The following is a 27929-nucleotide window of genomic DNA, read 5'->3' on the forward strand; positions in this document are numbered from 1 at the left end:
TAATCAGTTGACAATCTCACACAGAGGCACGCAGCTTACTCTGCTTTGCCAGTTAGCTGTTGTGCCTGCTTGGTCAAAGAGAGGAACTGACAGGTCCAATGGATCTTTGTAGGTGCTGGCACTCCTGCAGCTGTGATACACGTACCCAAATCTTAAGGTCTTGGCACTGTACAGCGATGTAGGGGGGTCAGGAAAACCTGGGAGAATCTTCTTGAACGTGGGTCCAGCGAAGTCTTTCTTGGGAGGACCTTTATCAGGACCCCATCAGAGAAGTAGCTAATGCTAAGTTGGTTGGGAATGCTTCACATACAAATCCCAGCGGAGTTTTAAATCCTCTACGGTCAACGTCAGGAGAGCACTTCCAGCGATCTGGTCCACAACATCAGGCTGCACCCCCTCCGGGACTGCCACTTTAAAAAGGAGGATCAGCCCTGGTTGGTGTGGCTCAATGGATTGAGTGCTGGTCTGTGGACCAGGGAATCACCGGTTCTATTCCTGGTCAGGGCACATGCCTGGGTTGCAGGCCAAGTACCCAGCTGGGGGCATGCAACAGGCGACCACACATTGACCTTTCTCTCCCTCTCTTTCTCCCTCCCTTCCCCTCTCTCTAAAAATAAATAGATAAATTATTTTTAAAGAGGATCTGAGTTTCCTTTTAAACTCTACCACTGAATTCCTGTATCCCGGAGCAAACCAGTCTCAAATCTTCACATTTGTTTTGGTATCCAGTTAAAAACAAGGAAGAATGCAAAATCAGAATATTTTTATATTTGTAGGTAAGGACAGAATGGAGAACACCTCTGCATCATACAGTAGATGTAAGGAGTAATAATGTCTAGAGAAAATTATTTAAGTGACTACAATAGCACTTAAAGGCTTTATTCAGTTGGTGTGCATCAAGTAACTCCCCAACTGATCCTGGGTTAGAGTTTTTATAGGGGACAGTTGAGTATATGTCCTTGCAGTTTTGGCTTAGGTAACAGTTTTTTTATGCTTTAAGGGAAACTCATAGTTGAGGTGGGGGTCAATCCTATTTTTGTGCCTCTCGCTGGATGGGAGCCTCATACCATCAGTACAGTATTTTCCAAGAATTGTTTTATAAGCCTCTACAGCAATTGGTCTTTTTTTTTTTTTTCACTCCATTTTATGTTCCTCCCCCCTTTGTCAAATATTAGTTGACCATATAGACCTGGGTTTATTTCTGGGCTCTCTATTCTGTTCCATTGATCTATATGTCTGTTCTTATGCCAGTACCAGACTGTTTTGATCACAGTGGCTTTGTAGTATTGTTTGATATCAGGTATTGTGATTCCTCCTACTATGTTCTTCTTCCTCAAGATTGCTGTGGCTATTCGAGCTCTTTTTTGGTTCCATATAAATTTTTGAAGTATTTGTTCTAGGTCTGTGAACTATGTCACTGGTATTTTAATAGGGATTGCACTGAATCTATAAATTGCTTTGGGTAGTATGGACATTTTAATGATGTTGATTCTTCCCATCCATGAACATGGTATATGCTTCCTTTTTTTTTTTTTTTTTTTTTTTTTCTTGTATCTTCCTTAATTTCTTTCTTCAGTGTTCTGTAGTTTTCTGAGTACAGGTCTTTTATCTCTTTGGTTAAGTTTATTCCTAGGTACTTTATTTTTCTTGTTGCTATGGTAAATGGGTTTTTTTTCTAGTTTCTATTTCTGATGTTTTATTGTTGGTGTAAAGAAATGCCTTCAATTTCTGACAGCAATTGGTCTTAATAGTCAGGACTTGGTCAATGACAGCCAGCCTCCTCACTTTTTGTCCCTACTCCCCACATCCAATTCAGTTCCCACTGGAAAAAAAAGCCAAATCTCTTCCCTTAACCAATCACATAGATTGCCCCGTTTCTATTTAGCCCACCTCCAGCTTCCCCCTCCCAGCAGCCTCCAATCAGAGCACACCTGAAGCCTTCCTATTTTTCACTATAAAGCTTTCCCACCCCCATCCCCCACCTACCTTTGAATCTCTGCTAAACACAAGCAATAGTAGCTGACACCATTGCTGTAAAAATCTCTTAAGTAGTCTCTGTCCCAGTTTGGGTCATCTTTGTATTGGTGGGGTGGGAGCAAAATAATGGAATTTATTTATTAAAAATTGTGTATTCTTACATGTTTAAACCTCAGTCACCTTCAAAGCACTCTCCATTTGATGCAATACACCTATCAAAACAGTTTTTGAACTCATCGATTTGGATGCCATTTAGTGCTTCTGCCAGTTTTTTGTTTCAAGTCTTTCACATCAGCAAAATAACAAAATGTTTCCCTTTGAGGACTTTTTGCATCTGGGGAAACAACAACAAAAAGTCTTGGGGTGAGATCAGGTGAATAGGGAGGGTGGGGCATGGGAGTCATTTCATTTTTGGTCAGACAGTGCTGAGCACTCAGCGTGGTGTGGGCAGGTGTGCTTGTAAATCACCCATCATGAAATGGGCAAACATGTTGAAAGAGTCTTCAAAAAAAATTCACTGAAGCTGAATGCAGCCTCTCACAACAATACCAGCAGCTACACTGATACAGACGGATTCCTAGGACACTCACCTAGCTGGGGGAGCCTGTACTACAAGGAGCCTGCCCTTCAGAAGATAATTCCGGTTTTTTGGAGGTCATCCCTCATATATTGCTATACTCCGAAGAGCAATGACATTTTCTTGCACAGCCAGAAGCCCATTCTCAGATGTAAGAATTTGAGTTATGATTTTAAATTTTATTTTAAAATTATCATATAGTAATATTAACTTTTTGGTGTACAGTTCTGTTAATTTAAATATATATATAGATTTGTATATCCACCATAAGGATATAGAACAGTTCCATCACCTCTCCCACAAAAATCAGTTCTCCTCACACCTGAGAAATTTAACATACAAAATAATATGCAGTTCAAATTCAAATTTTTCTAATTATCCCCAAATATTTTTTGAATTCTTTTTTAAAATATGCTTTACTGATTATGGTGCTACAGTTGTCCCAATTTCTTTTCCCTTTGTTCCTCTCCACCCACAGGCCCCCCTCCCTCCAGTTGTTCACCACCCCCTTAGTCCATGCCCATTGTTTGTGCATATAGTTCTTCTCAACATCTTCCTGTCTACTCCACTCCCTCCTACTATGCTTCTTAATTCCTGTACCATCTCCCTCCCTTTCCCCCCTTCCCCCTCCTTGCTGACCTCCCCCCACAATGTTCCCCATACCTATAATTCTTTTCCCACTCTCGTTGCCTACCTAGTCTGCCTTTGTTTTGATTCCCTAGCTTCTGTTGTTGGTTGTTGTGATACAGTTTTCATTTTAATGTTCGTAGTTTTGATCCTCCTTCTCCTAAACAAGTCCCTCCAACATTTCATATAACAGTGGTTTGGATCTGATGAACTCCTTCAGTTTTACTTTGTCCTGGAAGCACTTTCTCTGCCCTTCTATTCTGAATGACAGCTTCGCTGGATAGTTATCGTGGTTGTAGGTTTTTGCTTTCATTACTTTGATTATTTCTTGCCAGTCCTTTCTTGCCTGCAGAGTTTCTTTCGAGAAATCAGTTGATAGTCTTATTGGGACACCTTTGTATGTAACTCCCTTATTCTCTCTTGCTGCTTTTAAGATTCTCTCTTTATTCTTAATTCTTGACATTTTGATTATAATGTGTCTTGGTGTGGTTCTCCCTGGGTCCAGTTTTTTTGGAACTCCCTGTGCTTCCTGGACCTATAAGTCTATTTCCTTTCCCAAGTTAGGGAAGTTCTGCTTCATTATTTTTTCACATAATTTTTCCATTTCTAGTTCTTCTTCACCTTCTGGCAACCCTACAATTCAGATGTTGGCCTGCTTATAGCTGTGCCATAGGTTTCTGAGCCTCTCCTCATTTTCCTCACTTTTTGTTTCCTCTTTCTGCACTGGTTGACTGTTTGTTCCTTCCTTATGTTCCAATTTGTTGATTTGATCCCTGGTTTTATTTCCCTCACCACTAGTTTCGTATGTGTTTTCATTCATTTCAGCATGACTAGCCTTCATTCCTTCCCTGTCTTGTTTAAGATCTGCTGTCATGCCTGTAAACATTCATATAACCAAAGCTCTGAACTGTGCCTCAGAAAGATTTCCTATCTGCTGAGCCATTAGATTAGATATTTTCTGGCTGGTCAGCTGTGTCACCAGGATCTCTATCATGATCTCTGCCATCCTGACAGTTTTGTGTTTACCTTTGCTTCCTGGGCGGGGCTGTCACACCTCCTATGCTATAAGGGACGGAGCCCCGTGCACTCGTCACCACCGGGCAACCCTTCTCACCACACTGTGGCGCTTTGTGTGGGGGTGGGGGTCCAAGATGGATTCCTGCCATTCACTCTCCATTGAGAGACTGGGACCCTCCTCCTGCATCCCCACACCCTCCGGCCCTCACAGTCCAAGGCAACGGGGGTCTCCTTTCCCCAGCATTGGAATCGCAAGCTGACGGGTTTGGTCTGCAGCTGGGGTGCTCCCCAGGTGCTTCTCGCCTCCCCTTAAATACGGGTGTCTGTGCCTACCGCTGTCCCGCCGCCATCGCCACAGCTGCCGCCACCAGCACAGCTTGACCTCTCTGCCCTGGCTTCACCCCTTCTACCCATCCAGACGAGCACCACTTGTTTATAACTTCATATGTTGGACTTCCATTTAGCTTTATTTTCTGGAACTTCTGGTTATTTCTGGTTTTGCGGTAATTGTATTCATTCTTAGTTGTGGAGGGAGACAGAGCATGTCAGTCTAGGCCTCCATCTTGACCGGAAGTCCCTATTCCCAAATATTTTTTAACTTAAAAAAAAAAATGTCCCAAATCCAAACAGGTTTCATGCATTGCATCAGCCATCATGCCTAAGTCTCTAATTTCCCTTTAGTCTATAAAAGTATTTTCCCTGGCCAGTTTTGTGTTCATGACCTTGATATTTTTGAAGAGCTTATGCCAATTGTGTTGTAGTTGGCTGTGCATCTCTTATTGCTGTCTCATTAATAGATCCATGTCAAACAGCTTAGGGAAGAAATCTACATTGGTGAGGTGTTCCTCTCAGTCAATCACGTTCGGGAGATACCACTGGAGGAAAGGGTAGAAATGTCATGATGGCACTACATGTAATAGACATGGTGCCTGAGAGAATGAAGTTTTGAACCAATAGATCTGGGTTAATTCTGTCTTGCCATTTGCTAGCTTTGTAACCTTAGTGCACAGGACCTAAAATCTTTAAGCCTCTATTTTCTCATTTGTAAAATGGGTAGGATAGTAATGGTAACAACTAATTGTTAGAGCTGCAAAAATTAAATGAGGTGCCTATGTGTCTTTTAATAACAGTAATTGCTAATATTTATTCAGTGCTTACCTTTACAAGTATCATCTCATGTACTTGTCATCACTCTTTAACATAGCCCCACATATATGTGTGAATTTTTGACAAAGATACAAAAGTGTATTTGTTATATTTTTTGTACATTTTATACTATTTTTGTAGAAAAATTAATTCTTTCCAAAAATTGGACATGCATGTGCAAAAAGTATATATGAACTTGGATCTGTACTTCGTACTAAAATTAGTTCAAAATGGATCATGGATCTAAGTGTAAAACCTAAAATTATAAAACTTATACAGGCAAACATAAGGGAAATTACTTGCGACCTGAGTCAAGCAAAGATTTGTTAGATATGATACCCCAAAAATGTATGGTCCATAAAAGAACAAATTGATAGATTCTGCTTCATCAAAATTAACAACTTTTGTTCTTCGGAAGACAAACCACAGACTGGGAGAAGCTATTTGCAAATTGCTTTTGTTATGAAGGACTTGTATATGAAAAACTCTCAAAACTCAATAAACAAGAAAATTAAGAACTCAATTTTTAAAATGTATGCACAGAAACTTTACCAAAGAATATCTATAGATAGCAAATAAATGCATGAAAAAAATGCTCAACATCATTAGTCATTAGGAAAAATCTTAAAAACACAATGGAATACCACCCAATATTTATTCAAATATGTAAAGTTAAAAAGATCAACCACCTGGCCAGGTAGCTCAGTTGGTTAGCGCATCATCCTGCTATGCCAAGGTTGCAGGTTCGATCCCTGGTCAGGGCACATACAAGAATTAACCAATAAATGCATAAATAAATGGAACAATAAATCAATGTTTCTCTCTCCCTTCTTTCTCTGTATGTAAAATCAACTGTTTTAAAAAAGGGGAAAAAAAAGATCAACCATACCAGGTGTTGACAATGTTGCAGGGTAAACTAGAAAACTCATACATTGCTAGTGGGAATATAAAATACACAACCATTTTTGGCAGTTTCTTACGTTAAACATATACTAACCATATTACCCAATCATTACACTCTCAGGTATATTTCTAAGAGAAATGGTAGTATATGTTCTCATAACTACTTATATATGAATATTCATAGCAGCTTTATTTGGAATAGCTAAAAACTGGAAACAACCCAAATATCAATCAACACGGAGTTAGTAAATTATATCATTCGATGGAAAATGGCATACTCTCAGCAATAAAAAAGGAATGAACTCTTGATATACAGCATATGACTCAAACTCAAAATAATTATGCTAAGTGAAAGAAACAAAACCCCCAAATTATATACTTTATGATTCCATTTATTAAAATTCTTTTAAAATGCAAACTAATCTATAATGACAGAAAGATCAGTGGCTGCCTTGGGGTGGGGAGCAGGTTGGATAGGACAGGGGATTGCAAACGGTCAGAGGAAATCTTGAGAGGTAATGGATATGTTCATTATTATGATTTTGTGGTTGTATACACGTGTCAAAATTTATCAAATTGTATATTTCAAATATGTTCAGTTTATTATGTCAATTGTAACTTAATAAAGCTGTTTTTAAAAATCAGACCATATCTCTTTCCAGCATATAAAACAGCATAATGGCAATGTATTGGTTACAGGAAAATTTTGAATAGAACCACCTTATGACCCAGCAATTCCATTTCTGAGTACCATATGTGAAGAAAACCAAAACACTAATTCAAAAGAATATATGCACCCCAATGTTCATTGCAGCATTATTTACAGTAGCCAAGGTTTGGAAGCAACTCAAGTGTCAATCAGTAAACAAGTGGATAAATGAAGTTGTTAACTATATGTTGATACAGGGATGATTTGGTCCATCAGTCCTGGAAGGTTTCCAATGTAAAGGCACTCATCAAATCTCAAAAACTTTGCACTGGATTTTCAGCCCCCTGACATTGATTTTGGGAGCTTATAGAATAGGTCCTGTTGAGCTGGGAGTCAGGTCTACCAGAGACAGTTTGAGTATTCTGACCCTGTCTTCTTGCAGCTGTGCTGTCAGAGCAGAATAGCAAGTGAACACTCTGTCCCCTTTATAATGAGTAAACACACTGCTCCCATGCAGAGACTTCTTGAATATGTGGCTTCTTTCACCCACATGGCCTCTGCTCACTGACAAGTAGGAAAGCTCAGTGTATGTGTGGCATTGCTCTCTTGAACCCTCTCCCAAAGTCGATATGTATCAATAGAGTCAGGTTCAGTTAAGAGTGAGAAGAACATCCAGGTTGGTACAACCCAGGAAAACAGGTGAAAGTCATTACAAAATACCTTAATCATTTTGTCTTTTACAATATTTATCTTAAGCTACCTATTTGCTATTCTAAAGTTGACTCTGGGTGTTTTTGGAGGATTTACACTTTAATCAATTTTTTCTTAATTTTCATGTGGTTCATGAGGGTGTTCAGCAAGAACAATGACTCCTTTAAATAAAGAAATGTTTCAAACTCCAGAAAAATATGAAGGATAATATGAGAAACATGTGCATATCTGCCAGGGGTCTAGTCAGATCTCAACATTATTGCACAACTGCTTCAGGTCTCTCTGAGCTCCTTTATTCAAAATAGATCAAAGCGCTCCGAACAAGTCACAGCTGACACAACCCGCTCAGCCCTCACCGATCCCTGTCATCCCTTCTCCCACACTTCTCAACTCCTGAATTTGATGTATTTTATTCTCATTGAGGTCTTTATACGTTTACTTTTAATTCATTATCTATAAAAACATTATTGTTATTTTGCATGTTTTAGGATTTTGTATTGATGGCCTGTGACTGTACTTAACTTTTTGCATCTAACTTTCTTCACTCAGCAGTGATCCTTTCAGGAAAGAACCCCCTGAGAATCTTTCCTGAGAAGCTGAACCCCAAAACAGTTGGGCTTTAGGAGACACTTTCCAGGCCCTTCCTGTCACCCTGATTCCTGGGGTTTCGATCTTCATCAGAATCATGCTCAGGAGATTTTGTGCTCTGTTTCTTAGGATGCATGAAATGTGGAGGTTGGTCCTGAGACCTAAGAGAAGAAAATATTTGTCCTTAAGAGACAGTCTGAGAGGAGTGCAGATGCTGGGGGTGCAGCAGGGACAGTAAAGGTCATCACTTGGGGGAATCTGAACAAGGACCAGTGCAAGTGAAGCATGGGTGACCCAGTTCTGAGTTTCTCTGTGGCCACTCCTGGCCCTGAGTCCTGTTCAGGATACAATACAGCAGAACATTCTGGAGTTTCCCTGGGATTTATCCCCACACAATAAGAAAGAGGGGGACACTTGTTGCAGCCTAAGACAAAACCATAGTATGTAGAGGGAAAGAGGGACAGTTTTGTGTTCCCAGGCCTGTCTGAACCCAAAACTTCCTGTTACCTAGACGAGTCATAGTGTCGTTGTCTCTCTTCATGCACAGATAGGTGGTTTTCTCTGAGTTTCCCAGCTTTGCCCACTCTTCCTCAGAGAAGTATTTGCAAATATTCACGAAGACCTAAAAAGGAAAGAAAAATAAATCCCAGCAGCAGCATTTCAGGTAAAAATATCTGACATTTAGCCTGGCCTCTTCCTCCACTGCAGGACCTCAGTGTTGGACCTGTAACCTGGGGCTAATAACTCCTCCTAGTTGATGTCACCGCTCACTGAGAGAACAAGGGTAACAGTCCTTAGCCTCTCCCTGGCATGATGCAGGTGCTTCATGTGGGTGGTGGGCTCTGCCCTCACCTTCCAGAATGGACTGAGTCACCATGTGCAGTGCAAGGTCACAGGCCTTGTTGTCTCCAGGGATGCTGGGCAAGTTCTGAGTGAGGGTGATGCCCTGTTCCCTGTCCTCATTGCCTCTGACCTTACGTTCTCAGAAATCTAGTCACCCTACTGTGTCCCCAGGCCACCACTCTTCCCCTTCTGGATCACCTCACCTTGCATTTACTCTCTGAATTCTGGGAATCTTCCCTGGGGCTCTTTGCAAAGAAGCTGTCTGTGTTCATGGTGCTGGAAACACTCTGATCTCTAAGGGACACAGCCTGAGTCTCTCCAGTCGCAAGGCCAAATGTCCTGAGGAGGAGAAAGCACTGAGGGAAAGCCATCCTCAGACTGTCACCAGGAATAAGGTTTTACTTTCCTCCATCCTTGGCTCACTTGTCAACGAGAAAGTACCCGGGGGAGTCCAGCTTAGAACAGAGGTCGAAGGTCTCTAGGAGAAGGATAGATAGGGGGACAGGTTTTCTGTGGGCATAACCAAAGGAGCTTTGAGTCTTCGAGGGGGTTTGACCACTGTTGTTAGTAGTTTTCCTGGAGTGTGGCTTATCCTGAAGGGAAGATAGAAAGGCCCTTGTTGGAGAAGCAGTGAAGTGTGGGTGCTGTGTTACTGAGGGGGTGTTTTGTGTCAAAAAGGCCAGGGGAGGTAAGTCTCAGAGATCATATGGTTTGGGTATTGAGGCAAAGGGATGTGGGGATGAGGAATCCTACTATGAAAGGATTTGGGGCTAATTCTAGGTAATTTGGAAATTATTAGTGTAAAGAGAGATGGAACTTCTGAGACTACTGGACCCGGCATTATCCTGGCTGAGAATGTAGGGTGTTTTAATGCAGAAATCTGGTGCTCACCAAAATGAGGGCAATGGGGAGTCTCTCAAGTAGAGATTATTTCTGGGTTTCTAAGGCTGAAAAGTTTGTTGCTTTAACCCAAATGCCCATCAATAGACCAGTGGCTAAAAAAAGAAGTGGTACCTAGATGCAATGGAATATTACTTGGCCATTAAAAAAGGAAAATCTGTTCTGATGTGCTAAACAAACATGTGGAAATAAATTAGCAGCATGACTTATCTTAGTCATTGCTGCCAGTAACCTTCAGACAAGTAAAAAAAAAAAAAAAAAAAAAGGAAAATCTGGGTAGGCAGGATGACGACCATGTACAGATTAAAGCAGCTAGAGGAGCATGAGACCTTCACCCATTGTCCTTTAGAAGATTATAAAGGGTCTTAAGTCTGAGAGGGAGAAATTGTTACAGAGCAGGGATCCCCTCCCAAAAAAATAAATAATTTTTTTTTAAAAAGGAATATCTGCTTTGGCTGGTGTGACTCAGTGGATTGAGTGCTGAAATTCGCTGGTTCAATTCCCATTCCGGGCTCATGCCTGGGTTATGGGCCAGGTTCCCAGTTGGGGGCATGTGAGAGGCAACTTATCTATCTTTCCTTGTACATGGATATTTCTCTCCCTCTCTTTCTCCCTCCCTTCCCTTCTCTGTAAAAGTAAATTTTTTAAAAAGTGAAATCTTACCATTTGCAACAGCACTGATAGACCCAGGGAGTATTATGCTAAGTGAAATAAGGCAGTCAGAGAAAGACAAATACCATATGTCTTCACTTATATGTCGAATCTAAAGAAAAATGAACAAAGAAAATAGAGACAGGCTCAAAGACACAGAGAACAGACTGATGGCTGTGGGCAGTGGGGGCTGGGTGAAGGGGTTAAGAAATACAAATTGGTAGTTATAAAATAGTCACAGGGATATAAAGTACAGCATAGGAAATAGTCAATAATATTGTAATAACTATGTATGTACCAGGGGGAGCACATCGTGAAGTATATGATTGTCTAACCACCATGCTGTACACCTGAAACTAATACAAAATAGTATTGAATGTAAACTGTAATTAAAATATTTTCATTTTTTAAAAGAATAAAACTTATTGAAAAAGAAATGAAAAATATATAATTGGATAGTTAATAAAAATAAAAATTTCCAAACTAATGAGGTAAAGGGGAGGGATAAAAATGAACAGAAACCTCATTAAACTACTAGGAAAAAGGACTTCCGGCCAAGATGGAGGCTTAGACGGACATGCTCGGCCTCCCTCTACAACTAGAGAGGAATACAACTACTTCAAAACAAAAGATAACTAGAAATTCCAGAAAATAAAACTACACGGAAGCCCAACGTATGGAGTTATAAACCAGCGGCGCCCTTTGGGCAGGTAGGAAGAGCGAAAGGGGGCGGTGCTGTTTGCGGTCGCACCAGGGACAGCGGCGGGGAGAACAATCCCAGCGGCAGGGAGGACAATCCCGGCTGCAGTCAAACCCCGGCAGCTTGCAACCCCAATGCTGGGGAAAGCAGCCACCACATCGCCTTGAACAGTGAGGCCCAGAGGGCGGGAGGACGGATCCCGGTCTCCTAGCGGAATAACTGCGGGAATCCATCTTGGACCCCCGCCCCCACACAAAGCGCCACAGCACTGCGAAATAGGTTGCGGATAGGCGCTGGTCGCTGGGTTGTGACGACAAAGCACCACAGCACGGCGAAAAAGGTTGCAGAAGGGCGCCGGGTCACTGGGTTGTGACGAGTACACAGGCACTGCCCCCCCCTATAGCCGGCCCAAGAAAACAAAACACATCTGTCAAAATGAGGCAAACAACTATAGAAATCCCGGTGGCGCAGCTCACCAGGCAACAGATGAGGAATCTGACAGATGAACATATAAGAAACCTGTCAGAGGCTCAGTTCAGGGCCATTGTTATCAGGTGGCTTACAGAATTAACAAAAGATCTGGAAAAAGGTGAGAAAGAATCGAAAAACACTAATAATGAAAGGAACAAAACCACATACGAGACAGATGGTGAGGAAAAAAAAATCCAGAGTTCAAATCAACAAACCGGAACATAGAGAAGGAGCAAACAGTCAACCAGTGCAGAGAGAGGAAATGGGAAGCAAGGATGAGAGGATCAGAAACCTCTGGGACAGCTATAAAAGGCCCAACATAAGAATCATTGGTTTGCCAGAAGGTGAAGAAGATGAACTAGAAATTGAAAAAATAAGTGAAAATATAATAAAGCAGAACTTCCCAAACTTGGGGAAGGAAATAGACTTACAGGTCCAGGAAGCACAGAGAGTTCCAAAAAAACTGGACCCAGGGAGAACCACTCCAAGACACATTATAATCAAAATGTCAAAAGTTAAAGATAAAGAGAGAATCTTAAAAGCAGCAAGAGAGAAGAAAAGAATCATGTACAAAGGGGTCCCAATTAGACTATCAGCTGACTTCTCAAGGGAGACCCTGCAGGCAAGAAGGGACTGGCAAGAAATATTCAAAGTAATGAAAAGCAAAAACCTACAACCACGAATACTCTATCCAGCAAAATTGTCATTCAGAATAGAAGGGCAGAGAAAGTGTTTACAGGACAAAACAAAACTGAAAGAGTTCATTAGATCCAAACCACTGTTATATGAGATGTTAAAGGGACTGATTTAGAAAAAGGAGATTCAAAACTATGAAATCTAAAATGAAAACTGCATCACAAGTAACAACAGAAGCTAGGGAATTGAAACAAAGGCAAACTAAACAGGCAACGAGAGTGGAAAAAGAACTATAGGTACGGGGAGCATATTGGGGGGAGGTCAGCAGGGAGGGGGAACGGGGAGAGGGAGGGAGATGATATAGGAATTAAGGATCATGGTAGGAGGGAATGGAATAGACAGAGAGAGGTTGAGAAGAACTATATGCACAACTAATGGACATGGTCTAAAAGGTGGGGACAATTGGAGGGAGGGGCGTCACTGGGTGGAGGGGAGCAGAGGGAAGGGAAATTGGGACATCTGTAACATTATAATCAATAAAACACATTTAAAAAAAACTAGGAAAAAGAAAAGGATAAAAGTTCTACTTAGGAAATAGTAAAATTGGTAATAAGCATAATCCAATACAAAATAGAAGATTATCATAATTACATGAATTTAAATGGACTGCATCTCAAGACACAAATGTGGAATTAGGGCAAAAATGTACATATATATGGTTACAAGAAGTCTATCTTAAAGAGAAAAAAACCAAAGTTTTAGCCAACGATTCACCAGGTAAATGGCATCAAAATGAAAGCAGCAGTTGTGTCCTGACTGGTGTGTCTTAGTGGATCGAGTGTCAGCCTGCAAACTGAAAGGTCACTGGTTCCATTCCCAGCCAGGGCACATGCCTGGGTTGCAGGCCAGGTCCCCGGTTGGGGGCATGCGAGAGGCAACCGATTATTTCTCTCACACTTTGATGTTTCTCTCCCTCTTTCTCCTTTGAGGAGTTCCTTGACCAGCAGGACTCACAGCGCAGATGAAAATGACCCAGAAACTGTTCCTGTTCTGGGGAGAAAAGGGAGTGAGCAACTCTTTGAGGGCAGAATGCTGCTCGATCTTTTCCTCATGTCCAGTTTTATTTAGTAGCATATGTGCAGGAATTTTGACAAACGTAATGTATCTACTAAGTCAAACAGGATGAGGGTAAATCATGTACAGACTTTAGAATAACCGGTGTGAAGGTCAGCCTGGCGCCAGACAATTACTATCTCCTTTTATTACTGCTAGCCTGCTTTCACTCAGAAGATTATAGCTTCTGGGGGCTGCCTTCAGCCTGGATTTTACTGCCTCTGTTTTCAGGGCATAGTGCAGGGGTCACAATCTTCAGAGACAGTGCCATCTATCCCCTACACTCCCTTCCTTCCCCTCATTCTTTATTTTTTTTCCATTTTAAAAAATTGTTGTTATATTACAGTTGTTCCATTTTCCCCCCATTGCTCTCCCATGCCCTGCCCACCTCCTTCCCCTCTTCCTAAAAATGAATAAATAAATTTTTTTTTAAAAAAGCAACAGTTACTTATCGAAGTAAAATTTAACGTCAAAAACACTAAGGCAAAATAAGAAAACTACATTAATGGCATTGTGTAAAACGACCTGATATACACTTGAGCATTCCCTTTCTCCTCTCCCCTCTCAAAAATTCCCACAGAACAACAAGAAGAAATTTGTTTGAAAATATTATAAATTTTATTCTCTGTTTTGATAATATAACAGCTGAAGTAGACAAAAAGCAAAAATATCAGGATAAAGAATCTTTCGTCATCAAACTAGATAGAAAAATTGTAATGAGTAATTCGTACCTAACAGAGAATATAGTTTCTTCTTTTACATCCATGAGTTTTACAAAATTCAGTTGAGTATCCACGCCACAAAGAAAACCTTGAATAATGCTTACAAATTCATACTCAATGGCTACATTCTCTCATCACAGGAAAACCATATTATCAAAAAGAAAAGAAAGAAAGAGAAAGAAAAAGAAAGGAAAAACCACCTTAATCAGTTAAAAAGTAAGACACTTTTCTCAATAGCAAGGGTAAAAATGATAGATCAGTTCTGAAATTGCACTTTTGATTCCAGAGTTTATGAGATACAACTATATTCAGAGGAAAGTGTGTAGACTCAAATTTATTAGTATAAAAAAAAAAAACAACTGGAAAACCAAGAGTAATCGAATTAGGAATTTGGATTTCTTTCATATGTGGGATATAAAACAAAAAGCAACAATTGAACAAATGAAAACTCATAAACACAGATAACAATATGGTGGCTACCAGAGGGGAAGGGGGTTTGGGGAGGATGAAGAGACTAAACAGGGTCAAATATATGGTGATAGAAGTAGACTAGACTTTGGGTGGTGAGCATACAAGTAGAGTATACAGGCATATTATAATGTTGTACACCTTAAACTTATATAATTTATTAACCAATGTTACCCAAATAAATGTAACAAAAATGAAAAGTAAATTAGAAAGAGAACAAACTTACACAAAAATGTGAAAAATAAAACACAAAATAAAAACTCAAGAAGTGGCAATTCACAAAAATTAAAGCTTAAATAAATAATATAAACTTTTTTTTTTTCATGTTTCAAATCATCTGGGGAATTTTATTACAAACTGGATAGTATATGATACCAAGGAATAGCACTTCAATACAGATGAAATAATGACATTGTGGTTATATATGAAAATGACCGAATTTTTTGAGATGCACATGGAAGTACATAGGAGTAAAAGAAAGTGATGTCTGATTTTTTAAAATACTCCAGAAAAGAAAGAGATCAATAAAGAAATGAACAAAATCTTGTTAGCTATTGAATATGGGTATTAGTCCATGGGTGTTCATTTGACTATTTCCTCTACTTTTGAGTAGTTTGACATATTAAAAAACATTTTAAGTGATTATAAACATAATTTATTTTTTTTTAATTTTTTTGTTTTTTATTTTGGTTTTTCAATTACAGTTGTCCCCTTTTCCCCTAATTTCTCTCCCCCACCCAACCCACCCCCTCTCCCGCAATCATATCCCTCCCCGTTGTCCATGTCCATGAGTCTTTTATATGGGTTCTTTGACTAATCCCTTCCCTTACTTATCCCCCTTCTCTCCCTCTCCCCTCCCCCCTATTGACTGCTATTCTGCTCTTTGTTCTATTTAGTTCCTTTGTTTGTGTTGTTCTTTAGTTTCCTGTATTAGGTGATATCATATGGTATTTTTCTTTCTTTGCCTGGCTTATTTCACTAAGCACAATTCTCTCTAGTTCCATCCATGTTGTTGCAAATGGCAGGAGTTCCTTCTTTCTTTCTGCTGCATAGTATTCCATTGTGTAAATGTACCACAGTTTTTTGATCCACTCATCTACAGATGGGCACTTAGGTTGTTTCCAGCACTTAGCTATTGTAAACAGTGCTGCAATGAACATAGGAGTGCATAAGTTCTTTTGAACTGGTGTTTCAAGATTCTTCGGGTATAATCCTAGTAGTGGAGTCGCTGGTTCAAAAGGCAGTTCCATTTTTAATCTTTTGAGGTAATTCCATACTGTTCTCCATAGTGGCTGCACCAGTCTGCATTCCCACCAACAGTGCAGTAGGGTTCCCGTTTCTCCACATCCTCGCCAGCACTTGTTGCTTGTTGATTTGTTGATGATGGCCATTCTGACTGGTGTAAAATGGTATCTCATTGTGGTTTTTATTTGCATCTCCCTGATGGCTAATGATGTTGAGCATTTTTTCATGTGTCTATGGACCTTCTGTATGTCCTCTTCGAAGAAGTGTTTGTTCAGGTCCCTTGCCCATTTTTTAATTGGGTTGTTTGTTTTCTTGATGTTTAGTCGTATCAGCTCTTTATATATTTTGGAAATCAGTCCCCTGTCTGTGATGTCATTGGCAAATATGTTTTCCCATATGGTTGGTTTCCTTTTCATCTTGCTGATGTTTTCTTTTGCTGAGCAGAAACTCTTCAGTTTGATGTAATCCCATTTATTTATTTTTTCCTTTATTTCTCTTGCTTTAGGAGATGTATCCGTGAAGAGATTGTTACGTGAGATATCTGATATTTTCTTGCCTATGTTTTCCTCTAGGACTTTTATGGTGTCACGGCTTACATTTAAGTCTTTGATCCATCTTGAGTTTATTCTTGTGTGTGGTGTAAGTTGGTGGTCTAGTTTCATTTTTTTTGCAGGTTCCTATCCAGTTCTCCCAGCACCATTTGTTAAAAAGGCTCTTCTCACTCCATTTTATGTTCCTTCCTCCTTTATCAAAGATAAGTTGACCATAGAGGCCTGGGTTTATTTCTGGACTCTCTATTCTGTTCCACTGATCTATATGTCTGTTCTTATGCCAGTACCATACTGTTTTGATTACAGTGGCTTTGTAGTATTGTTTGATATCTGGTGTTGTGATTCCTCCTGCTGTGTTCTTCTGTCTCAAGATTGCTTTTGCTATCCGGGGTCTTTTTTGGTTCCATATGAATTTATGGAGTATTTGTTCTAGGTCTGTGAAATATGTCATTGGTATTTTAATAGGGATTGCATTGAATCTGTAAATTGCTTTGGGTAGTATGGCCATTTTGATGATGTTGATTCTTCCCATCCAAGAACATGGTATTTGCTTCCATTTATTTGTTTCTTCCTTAATTTCTTTCTTCAATGTTATGTAATTTTCAGAATACAGGTCTTTTATCTCTTTGGTTAAGTTTACTCCTAGGTACTTTATTTTTCTTGTTGCTATAGTAAATGGTATTTTCTTTTTTGTCTCTGTCTCTGCTATTTTATTGTTGGTGTACAGAAATGCCTTAGATTTCTGTATATTTATTTTGTACCCTGCGATTTTGCCAAATTCACTTATTATATCGAGTAGTCTTTTAGTGGAGTTTATAGGATTTTCTAGGTATACTATCATGTCATCTGCATATAATGAAAGTTTTACTTCCTCTTTCCCAATTTGGATGCCTTTTATTTCTTTTTCTTGTCTGATTGCTGTGGCTAGGACTTCCAACACTATGTTGAAAAGGAGTGGAGAGAGTGGACAACCTTGTCTAGTTCCTGAGTTCAGGGGGAATGCTTTCAGTTTTTGTCCATTGAGTATGATGTTGGCCTCAGGCTTCTCATATATAGCCTTAATTATGTTAAGATATGCTCCCTTTATTCCCATTTTGTTGAGTGTTTTCATCATAAATGGGTGTTGTACTTTATCAAATGCTTTTTCTGCATCTATTGAAATGATCATGTGATTTTTGTCTTTCATTCTGTTTAGGTGATCTATTATATTTATTGATTTGCGAATATTAAACCATCCTTGCAGCCCTGGAATGAAGCCCACTTGATCATGATGTATGATCTTTTTGATGTGTTGCTGGATCCTGTTTGCCAATATTTTATTGAGGATTTTAGCATCGATGTTCATCAGTGATATTGGCCTGTAGTTTTCTTTCTTTGTTGTGTCTTGACCTTGTTTGGGGATTAGGATAATACTGGCTTCATAGAAAGAGTTTGGGATTTTCCCCTCTTCTTGGATTTTTTGGAACAGTTTGAGGAGGATAGGAGTTAGTTCTTCCCTGAATGTTTTGTAGAATTCGCCTGTGAAGCCATCCGGTCCAGGGCTTTTGTGTGCCGGGAGATTTTGGATTACTGTTTCAATTTCCTTCTTTGTTATTGGTCTGTTGAGACTTTCCACTTCTTCTTGATTCAGTTTTGGAAGGTTGTATGTTTCTAGAAATTTGTCCATTTCTTCTAGATTGTCAAATTTCTTGTCATACAGTTGTCTGAAGTAATTTCTAACTATCATTTGTATTTCTGAGGTATCAGTCGTGATTTCTCCTCTTTCATTTCTGATTTTGTTTATTTGTGTCTTCTCTCTTTTTTTCTTGATTAGACTGGCTAGAGGCTTGTCGATTTTGTTGATTTTTTCGAAGAACCAGCTCCTAGTTTTGTTGATCTTTTGGATTGTTTGTTTAGTCTCTATGTCATTTAGTTCTGCTCTGATCTTGATGATTCCATTCCTTCTTCTTGCCCTAGGCTTTGTTTGTTGTTGTTGTTCTAGTTCTTGTAGCATTGTGGTTAGGTTTTTTATTTGAGATTCTTCTAGCCTTTTCAGATATGCCTGTATTGCTATAAACTTCCCTCTCAGGACTGCTTTTGCTGTGTCCCACAGGTTTTGGGTTGTTGTGTGCTCATTATCATTAGTTTCTAGAAATTTCTTGATTTCTTCTTTGATGTCATTGTTAACCCATTCATTATTTAATAGCATGTTACTCAATCTCCATGAGTTTGGGTGTCTTTGATTTTTTTTTCTGAGGTTGATTTCTAGTTTCAAGGCATTGTGATCTGAAAAGATGCTTGATATGATTTCAATTTTCTTGAATTTGTTGAGGCTTGTTTTGTGACCTATCATGTGGTCTATCTTTGAAAATGTCCCATGTGCACTTGAAAAGAATGTATATTTTGCTTCTTTGGGGTGAAAAGTTCTATATATGTCAGTTAGATCCATGTGGTTTAGTGTGTTGTTCAATGCCTGTATATCCTTGGTATTTCTTTGCTTTGATGATCTGTCTATTGTTGATAATGGAGTGTTGAAGTCCCCTACTATGAGTGTGTTGTTGTTGATATCCTTTTTGTGGTCTTCTAGTATTTGCTTTATGTATTTGGGTGCTCCTATGTTGGGTGCATATATGTTTATCAAAGTCATATCTTCTTGATGGATTGTTCCCTTAAGTATTATGAAATGTCCTTCTTTGTCTCTTTTTATTGTCCTTGCTTTGAAATCCATTTTGTCTGATATGAGAACTGCTACCCCAGCTTTTTTTTCCGGTCCGTTTGCTTGGAATATTTTTTTATATCCCTTTACTTTCAGTCTGTGTAAATCTTTTGTTTTCAGGTGTGTTTCTTGTAGACAGCAAATATGTGGATCCTGTTTTCTTATCCATTCCGTTACCCTATGTCTTTTAATTGGAGCATTTAATCCATTTACATTTAAGGTTATTATTGACGTGTATTTATTCATTTCCCTTTGTACCTCTGTTCCTCTCCTCTCTTGTTTTTTCCTTCTTTTTTCTTAGAACACTCCCTATAGCATCTCTTGCAATGCTGGTTTGGTGGAGATGTATTCTTTCAGTCTTCCTTTGTCTGAGAAACTCCTTATTTCACCTTCTATTTTGAATGAGAGTCTTGCTGGGTAGAGTATTCTTGGTTGTTGGCCTTTGTTTTTCATTGCTTGAAATATTTTTGACCATTCCCTTCTGGCTTGTAATGTTTCTGTTGAGAAATCAGTTGATAGCCTTATCGGAGCTCCCTTGTATGTTATTTGCTGCTTTTCTCTTGCTGCTTTTAGGATTCTCTCTTTGTCTTGGAATGTTGCCATTTTAACTATGATGTGCCTTGGAGTGGGTTTTGGGGGGTTCCTCTTGATTGGAACTCTCATTGCTTCTTGGACTTGCATAGCTTTTTCTCTCATCAGGTTCGGAAAATTTTCTGTCACTATTTCTCCTATCAGATTTTCAATTCCATGTTCCTTTTCTTCTTCTTCTTGTATTCCGATGATCCTTAAGTTATTTTTCCTAATGCTATCCTGTAATTCCCTTACATCTTGTTCATATTTTTTCAATCGTTTTTCATTTTGCTGTATTGTCTGGGAGTTTTTCTCTACATTATCTTCTAACTCACTAATCCAATCCTCTGCTTCATTTAGTCTGCTTTTGACTTATTCTACTGTGTTTTTCAGTTCAGAGATTGTATTCTTAAGTTCTTCCTGGTTCTTGTTAACAATTTCTATGTCTTTTTTTATGCTGGTGTAGTTCTCTGCAAGTTCCCTGTAATTTTCTTGGAGCTGTTGGTAACTTCCTTGAAGGTTGTCATAGTTGATTTTAAGGATGTCGAATATATTGAGCTTCTTTACCACCATTGTTTTGAATTCCATGTCTGACATTTGGGCTATGTCTATTTCATCTATCTCTCTTTCTGAGGATTCCTCTTTTCTTTTCATTGAGGGGTTATTTTTGCGTCTTACCATGTTGGATTCTTTTTGTTTTTATTTATTTATTAATTTTTTTTGGGGGGGGGTAGTCTGCTTTGACTTCCCTCCTTTGTGGTGTAATATTCTTTATCGAAGGTCTGGGAGTTTCAGTGGTGCAGTCTCTTTGATATCCTGAGCCTGATGTTCTTGAGTTACCCTTTATGTCGTTTGTTTATGCTGTTTGGTTATATTTCAGATGTTCTTTTATAGGATCTTCCTTCTGGCTAGTTGGTTGAGAATCACTCTATCCGCTTTGTCTTGAGTTCTTTTGTGGATATGCTGTTAAAGACATAAACACACAGCCCAGGCAGGAGACCCACACCCTCAAAAAGTATCCCCCACTCTATCCTGCTATCGTTAGCCAACTAGCCCGTATTAATATAAATGTAAAGAGATTTGAGCTTTTATACTATAAGAAGAATAGATAAGAGTTGTTTTTGGGGAGGAAAAATATAATTTTTGATAGAGGGGGTGATAGATTAGTAATATTTGAGACTGTGCAAGCCAGTTAGTAATATTTACATTGTATGTTAATAAAAATAGAAGAAAAGGATAGAAAAATACATAATATAGTAAGAAAGTGGGATTGTATTGTATTTGGGTTTATATAGTAATTATATTATATTATTTAGAGTGATAGGGGGGCTAAGCTAGACACACAAACAAATAAACAACGATTAAAGAGAAAGGATGAGAAGGAGAGGTTATATGCAACACGTTAGAGATAAAGTTTGTTATTATTGGAAGAGGTGAAGGAAAAACACCCCCCCAAAAAATCCCCAAGAAAATAGAAGAAAAGAAGAAAGAGAGAAAGAGAAGAAAATAAAAAATTTACCACAAACTTCCCCAAAAAACCCCAAAAGGTAAGAAAGGAACAAAGAAAGATAGAAAAGAAAGAATAAAGAAGAAAGAAAGAAAGAAAAAAGAGAGAGAAAAAAAATATTGAAAAAAATATATATATACCCCCCAAACCCCCCCCCAAAAAACCCCAGGAAAAGAATAAAGAAAGAAGGAAAGAAAAGAAATGATTAAGAAGAAAGAAAGAACAAGGGAGAAAAAATTTGGAAAAAAAAATTTTTTTAGAAAGCGATGTTTTTACTCCGTTTTAGCCTTGGTGTGTTGCCTTCTTTTTCTGGGTCCGCATCTGGTCTAGTGTGGCAGGTCAGAGGTTCTTGTTTTTTGCAGGACTGGTGTGCGCCCCCGGTTGCCTCTATGGTGCGCGCCCACGGTTGCCGGCACGGCGCGCTCCCTTGCTGCCCGCTGGAGCCAGTTGAGGTGCCCTTGCGCTCGAGCCCTTGCGTGCGAGCCCCTGCGCGCTCAGGCAGCCCAAGAGTTTGCCCCGCGGTTGGAGCCCACTGCTGCCGGGCCGCGGTGGTTCTCCGTTCTCGCCGAGGTGTCCCTGCGCGCGACCCTGCCCGCGCGGGCGGCCCGAGCGCTTTCCCCGGGATTGGCTCCTGCTGTCACTGGGCTGCGGCAGTTCCGCGTTCGCACTGAGGAATCCCTGCGCGCGTCCCTGCACTCGCTGGCGGCCCGAGAGCTTTCACCGGGATTGGCTCCTGCTGTTGCTGGGCTGCGGCAGTTCCGCGTTCGCGCCGAGGAATCCCTGCGCGCGTCCCTGCACTCGCGAGGGGCCCGAGAGCTTTCCCCGGGATTGGCGCCCCCTGACCCCGGGCTGAGGTGATTTCGCGCTCGCGCGCCGCCCCGTGCCCTCAGTCCGGCTGAGTCGAGCACTGGGAGTTGGTCTCTGGCCTCTTAGGGCAGGGCCGGGGACACTTGTGCTCAGTGGAAGCGAGCGTCCGTGGGTCGCCTCCTCCCGCTGTTCCCGTGCTGCAGCCGCCCACCTTCCCTCACCCGTCTGGGCGGGCACAAACAGAGCCTGTGCTAGTGGTCTGCTTTCCGGCCTGGGGCCCTGCGCCCACGGGAGCTGTCTAGGGGTGTCTGTGCACAGTTCTCTGCCTGTTCAGTGGGCCCTCCCTGTGCCCGTAGGGGCACTGATCTTATGTCCGTTGGGGAGTGTCCGAGGGACGCCTGGACTCACGGCCCCACGCACCTGGGCCAGTGAGTGAGAGCACTTCCCTATGCGCGCCCTGCGACCCAAGGGTAGGGTTGGGGAGTGGATGAGCGCGCCTCTGCGCCTGGCCTCCTCCAGAACGGCCTACCACCCCCAAACTTTCCTCCCCTCTCCACCGTCCACTAGAGAAAAATATAAAGGAGAATTATGTTCTCACTTGCCCGGCAGCACGCTGTCTCCTGTCCTTCAGCGCCAATGCCACTTGGTCGAGTCCCGTCTCTGCCAGCGGGCAGAGATCCGCTTTCCGCCTGCCTCCTCTCCGGGCAGCCCGTGGTCGCCAAAAATCCTTTGTGTGCTTCCCGCCGCAGCTCGGGCAGCCGCCCCAGTCAGGAATCCCGTTTCGTCCCCTTTTTCTCCGCTATCCTCACTAAACAGGTTGTTCCCAGATGGATTTTCTCTAATCCAGCAGTGCCTTGGCTCAACTCCCACCAATGTCCAGCTGCTCACTGAGATGTTCTGTCTGCAATTAGCCCAAACTGCAGACGGGTCTCCGGAGCCTAAAACCGCAACCTCTCCTCACTCCTCCGCCATCTTACCTTCTCCTAATATAAACTTAAGGAGTGTAAATAAGGAGTATAAATAAAAGAAAACTGGGTCCTTTCAAATAATTAATTATATAAACCAGTTCCTAACAAATATGATCAAGTTGAAAAGAAAAAGTACAATATTCATTAAAAAGGAGATATTGCACCAGATCGTTAGTAATATGAACTAGCTATAGTGAAATGTGAGGTATAAGTCTAAAGCAACATACTTAAACATTTAGGTGAAATATGTGAGTCCCTGGGGAAAATTTAATTGTGAAAATAAACTGAAAAATTAATAAGGGACCAGTGCTCACAGGCAGCGTTACCAGACATACCTCCACTGGCACAGGAAGCTTGGGGGGGGGCTGGTAAAGACAGATGTAGCAACCAGCTTGTTAAACTGAGCACGCCGTTGCCCAGGGACAGCCAACTGACCTGGAGTCTGAAAGATCCTTCCCTGTGTGGGAAGGCCACCCTCCCCTCCACATCTCCACACTTATTAGGGATTCCTGGACCCAAGGGTAGGTAGGACGACGACCATGCCCAGCTTGAAGCAGCTAGAGGAGCACGAGACCTTCGCCCATTGTCTTTTATAAGGTTATGAAGGGTTTTAAGTCTGAGAGGGGGGATTGTTACAGAGCGCCCCCCCAAATGAATGAATGAATGAATAAATAATTAAATAATAAAGAAAAGAAAACAAGGAGAAATGTGGCAGAGGTCCCAGCCCTCTTCTGGCAACCCTATAGGTTTGAAATGGGCATGACTGGACAGGGACTCAATGGATAGGGCAGGCTGGAAAGGGTAGAGACAGAGCAGGGTATTGGGGGGCAGGATGTGATGAGCAGGGCTGGGGGGAGATGGAGAGACCATAACTGGACTGGCAGGGGCCAAAGCTGGCAGAAAGTGCTGGGACCTCATGTAATGGTCAGGGATAGACAAGGTAGGAAGAGGCAGAAAACAAGGATCAGGGATCCTTCATAAAGTCCCAGCTACCCTGACAGAATAGGATCCATTGAACACTGTGTAGGCATCACTTCATAGCTATCCCTGCATGGGTAATGCAGCCTGTTCCTAAATAAGTTGCACTATTACTGCTATCAGTTTCAGAACTGGGATTAGGGGCCAACAGAGGTATGAAAAACCTTTGTTCTTCTGAAGTTTATTAACAAAACTCTGGACAGTGGGAAATGAAAGCAGAGAAGATTCCCCTGGCCCATTCCAGATTCAGGGATGGAAGAATGAACAGAAATAGGGGAGGATTTTGAGAACCCTCTCCCAAAAATGGGTAGACAAAAACAGGATACCAAATGATAAACAGAAACACAGAGACATTCTGAGATACCCTGAGAAAGAAGTGGTTAAAGAAACAGGTGTGTGAGGAATTCATGGAGTGTCTTCCTTGCACAGTATGTTAGGTACAGGATCTCAGCTGAACAGGGCTCAATTGTCTACTTTGGAGCGCAGGTCAGTGGTAAGTGGGTCATGCTGGATTGTCTGGTGAAGCATCAAGGACAGCAGACCTGACCGGTTCTTCATAGCTGTGCGTACCTTGTGCTCCTGCTCATTCAGCATTTCCAGCTTGTGTAACTGTGGGAGGTTGGCATGAGAGGGGGATTCCAGGATTCGATCCCACCCCTCTGCTCCACTCAGCATTGTAGCTTACCGCTCGCACACGCTCTAGGTCCACCTGGGCACGCCTCAGCTTTTCCCAGGAGTAGTGGTGGCTGCACAGGCGTTTGGGGAGGCGACAGAATTTACCAGTGGGTTCAAAGACATTGTGCACTAGTGGGCAACCACACACCTCATCATCTGATACCTGTGGAGAAGAATGAAGAATTATAAGGTATGGGGGAGGGCAGCGATGGAGGGTGATCAGGCAGGCATGATGAGAGGAATAGGGGAATGGAGGGCAGTTGGGCAGAAAGGAGAGAAATGAGGAGTGACACACCAGAAGGGAAGAGAGGAATTCTGCGGTCAGGTAGAGAAGAGGGGGAAAGGGGGGATGATCAAGCATGGAGGATAGGAGAAGAAGTTAACAAGCATGGATTTAAGAATGGAGGTGATCGGACGGGAAGGACAGAAAAACAGAGAGACAAAACAGAAAGAAGAGTGGAGGAAGATCTGACAAGAAGTAGATGAATAAGGTGAGTAGATGGAGGAGGTGAGGAATGAGGCAGAGGAGGTGGGAATGGAGGCTGGATAAACAGGCGGAAAGAAAGGATTTAGGAGATGACAGACAGGTAAAAGGTGATTGGGGGCAGTGAGGCAGGGAACATTAGAATGGAGGGAAGTCAGAAAGTGAGAGAGGAATTGAGGGCAGCCATGCAGAGAGGAAGGAAGGAAGGGGGGCGGTCAGACAGGGGGTGGGAAAGGAATGGAGGACGGTCAAGCAAGGAAAAGAGAATGGGGAATGCTTATGCAGTGAAGAGCAGAGGAATACAGGGTGGCCAGGCAGAGAGAGAGAGAAATGTGGGTGACCGTTGGGCAAGGAGGGTATGAATAAACAGCAGTTAGGCAGAGAGAAAAGTAAGAATAGAAGGTGACTGGGCAGTGAGGAGGGGGGAATGTGGGGTAGTCAGGAAGAAGAGGGGACATAGGGGTTGGTCAGGAGGTATGAAGGCAGTCAGGCAAAAGGAAGAAGGAAATAGGAGGCAATCAAGCAGAGAAAAAGGGATGAATAGGGTGGTCAGGCAGGGAGGATGCATTCAATGGAGGGTAAGAAAGTCTCACCTTGGGGTCCTTTGAGTGCTCAGGGCATAGCACCTGGAGCCGCTTACAGTACCTCTTACTCTTTGGGTCGTAAACATCACAGAAGAGCCTTGTGGCCCTAGGGGGAGGTTGAAAGTGAGGTACTAAAGGCAGAAGGAGGGAGGTCCCATCTTGAACCCTGTCCACACTTTGTCCCCAACCTCATCCATACCCTATGCCGAACCCACCCACCTCTGCCTCTGAGCCCCCCCACATCTTGCCCGTGACCTTGCCCACCCTGTTCCTGACCCTGTCCATATATCTTTGACCCCAAACAGCACCCACACTCACCCTTCAACGCAAGTGGGGTACAAGGACCCGAAGGACGATTTGCACTCATACTGAGAAGAAAGATTACAAATGGGAGGAACTCTTGTACATTGCATGCCCTCCCATGACAAAGCACCAAATAATACATTTGTCCCCTGTGCACCCTATGCTCCTATCTGCCCAGCCAATAGCCCTCCTCTCCACTGGCTGATGATCCCATATTTGTCTTTATATTGGGGATGGAAGAAAAACACAAATGAATAGAACCATGGATGTATGTTGTAGTCCCTTCTGCAGCAAACACCCAGTCACCAAACCTGTACCCCTCCCCATGAAACCCACCCAGCTAAAAATACCCTTGCCCCATGAGCCCCCAGCCAATGCCCCAACCTTGGCAAAGCAGTGCTCCATGTGGCGCAGGGCGACATGCATACTGATAGAGTTCCCACAGATGACACAGTAGATCTGCTGGTGGGCTTTGTTCATATGTTTGATGATCTGCACAGCACAATGGAGGAGGCAGTAAAGCAATGCAGAGTGGGGATGGGCAGGGCAAGATATCAGGTACATTTCCGCTATATTCTACCTATTCCTACTCACCTCCTCATCATTGCACACGGTCTGCTGCTTGCCACGCATAATGAGGGCCTCAAGTTCATGGAACTGATGCTCCATGCTCTTTAAGTAAGCGCAAGTGTCCTGCTGCTCACGGAGGATGCTCTCAAGCATTCTCTTGCTATGCTCCTCAGCAACGCAAGGGCTGTTTTTCCACTGCTGGATGCGCTGCGGCAGGATCTCATAGATACGTCTAGAAGGGGAGACAGCAAGAAATGGAATGGGTAGGTGGGGGCAATAAAAGAAGAGGAAGTGGATGAGTGACCAAATGATGAATATATAGGATAATAAATAGATGAGTGAACATTGGTGAATGGGTGAGTAAATGGTGAATGAATGGGTGGATGGGTACATGTCTGGGTGGGTAAATAACTGTAAAGGTGGATGAGTGGGTTGGTGGATGGAATGTAGATGGGCATTCAGTGGGTGGGTGGCTGAATGGGTAGGGGGTAGATAGATTTACAGGTGGCATAGGTCATGCCTTACCCCAATCCCTGTTGCTTAATCTCCAGGTGTACTCACTCAGCTGCCAGCTTCATGCCACAGTTATCTGAGCAGTACTTGGAATTTGGCCGGGTGGGATTCACACAGCCAGGTCCCAGGCACTGCCGCAGTGGGGCTAGGTTGTTGGCATCCATCTCCTCTGCATGATTACACTTTTCCATGAGTTTCTGCTCCTTTTCCTTCTGTGAGATGGCTGTGGTCAGGGCAGGAATAGGGGAGTCCCCTAATCCTGTACCCCTACCCTGTATTCCACTTCCAACCTCTACTTCCATGCCCCTCCCCACTCCACCATTTCTGTCATCTTCCACTCCACCTTTTTCTTAAATTTCTCCATTTTCTTCATATTCACTTCCTGCTTCTGCAGTTCAGGATCTAGAAATGGGAAATCCTCAAACAACAAACAACCAAACAATCAACAACAACAAAATACAATTACTTTGCTGTACAACAACCCATCCTTTAAATCAATGGATGAAACGGTCATTTATTAATCCAAGATTCTGTAGGTTGACAGCTGGGATAGTCTCAGCTGGGCAGTTCTCCTGGTTTTGCCTGGGTTTCTCCTTATAGTTGTAGTCAGCTAGTGGCTGTTTGGTCCTAGATGGCCTCGCTCACATGTTTGAAGGTTGGTGGGTCAATAGAAGTGATGGAGCCATGAATCTCTATCAACTGGCAGGCTAGCCTGTGTTTTTCACATGGTGACTGGGTTCCAAAAGACCCAAAGAAGCAGAAGCCCCAATGTTTAAGCAT

General features: G+C 41.9%; 1 protein-coding gene across 1 annotated transcript; it reads right to left on the reverse strand.

Moving 5' to 3' along the window:
- Positions 1 to 3: 3 nt before the first annotated feature.
- On the reverse strand, positions 4 to 27929 carry LOC149991471 (CXXC-type zinc finger protein 1-like). Its single transcript, XM_090264101.1, has 13 exons — positions 27795 to 27929; positions 27469 to 27567; positions 27198 to 27361; positions 26657 to 26868; positions 26451 to 26536; positions 26082 to 26131; positions 25773 to 25869; positions 24706 to 24858; positions 24495 to 24629; positions 9462 to 9631; positions 9242 to 9377; positions 8703 to 8817; positions 4 to 248 (listed from the first exon to the last, which is right to left on the reverse strand). Exons 1-13 carry the CDS (start codon positions 27927 to 27929, stop codon positions 4 to 6), a joined length of 1797 nt encoding a protein of 598 aa, XP_090120227.1.

The sequence above is a fragment of the Furipterus horrens genome, unplaced genomic scaffold (assembly GCF_987537825.1).
Source record: "Furipterus horrens unplaced genomic scaffold, mFurHor1.1.pri manual_scaffold_17, whole genome shotgun sequence".
NCBI lineage: Eukaryota > Metazoa > Chordata > Mammalia > Chiroptera > Furipteridae > Furipterus > Furipterus horrens.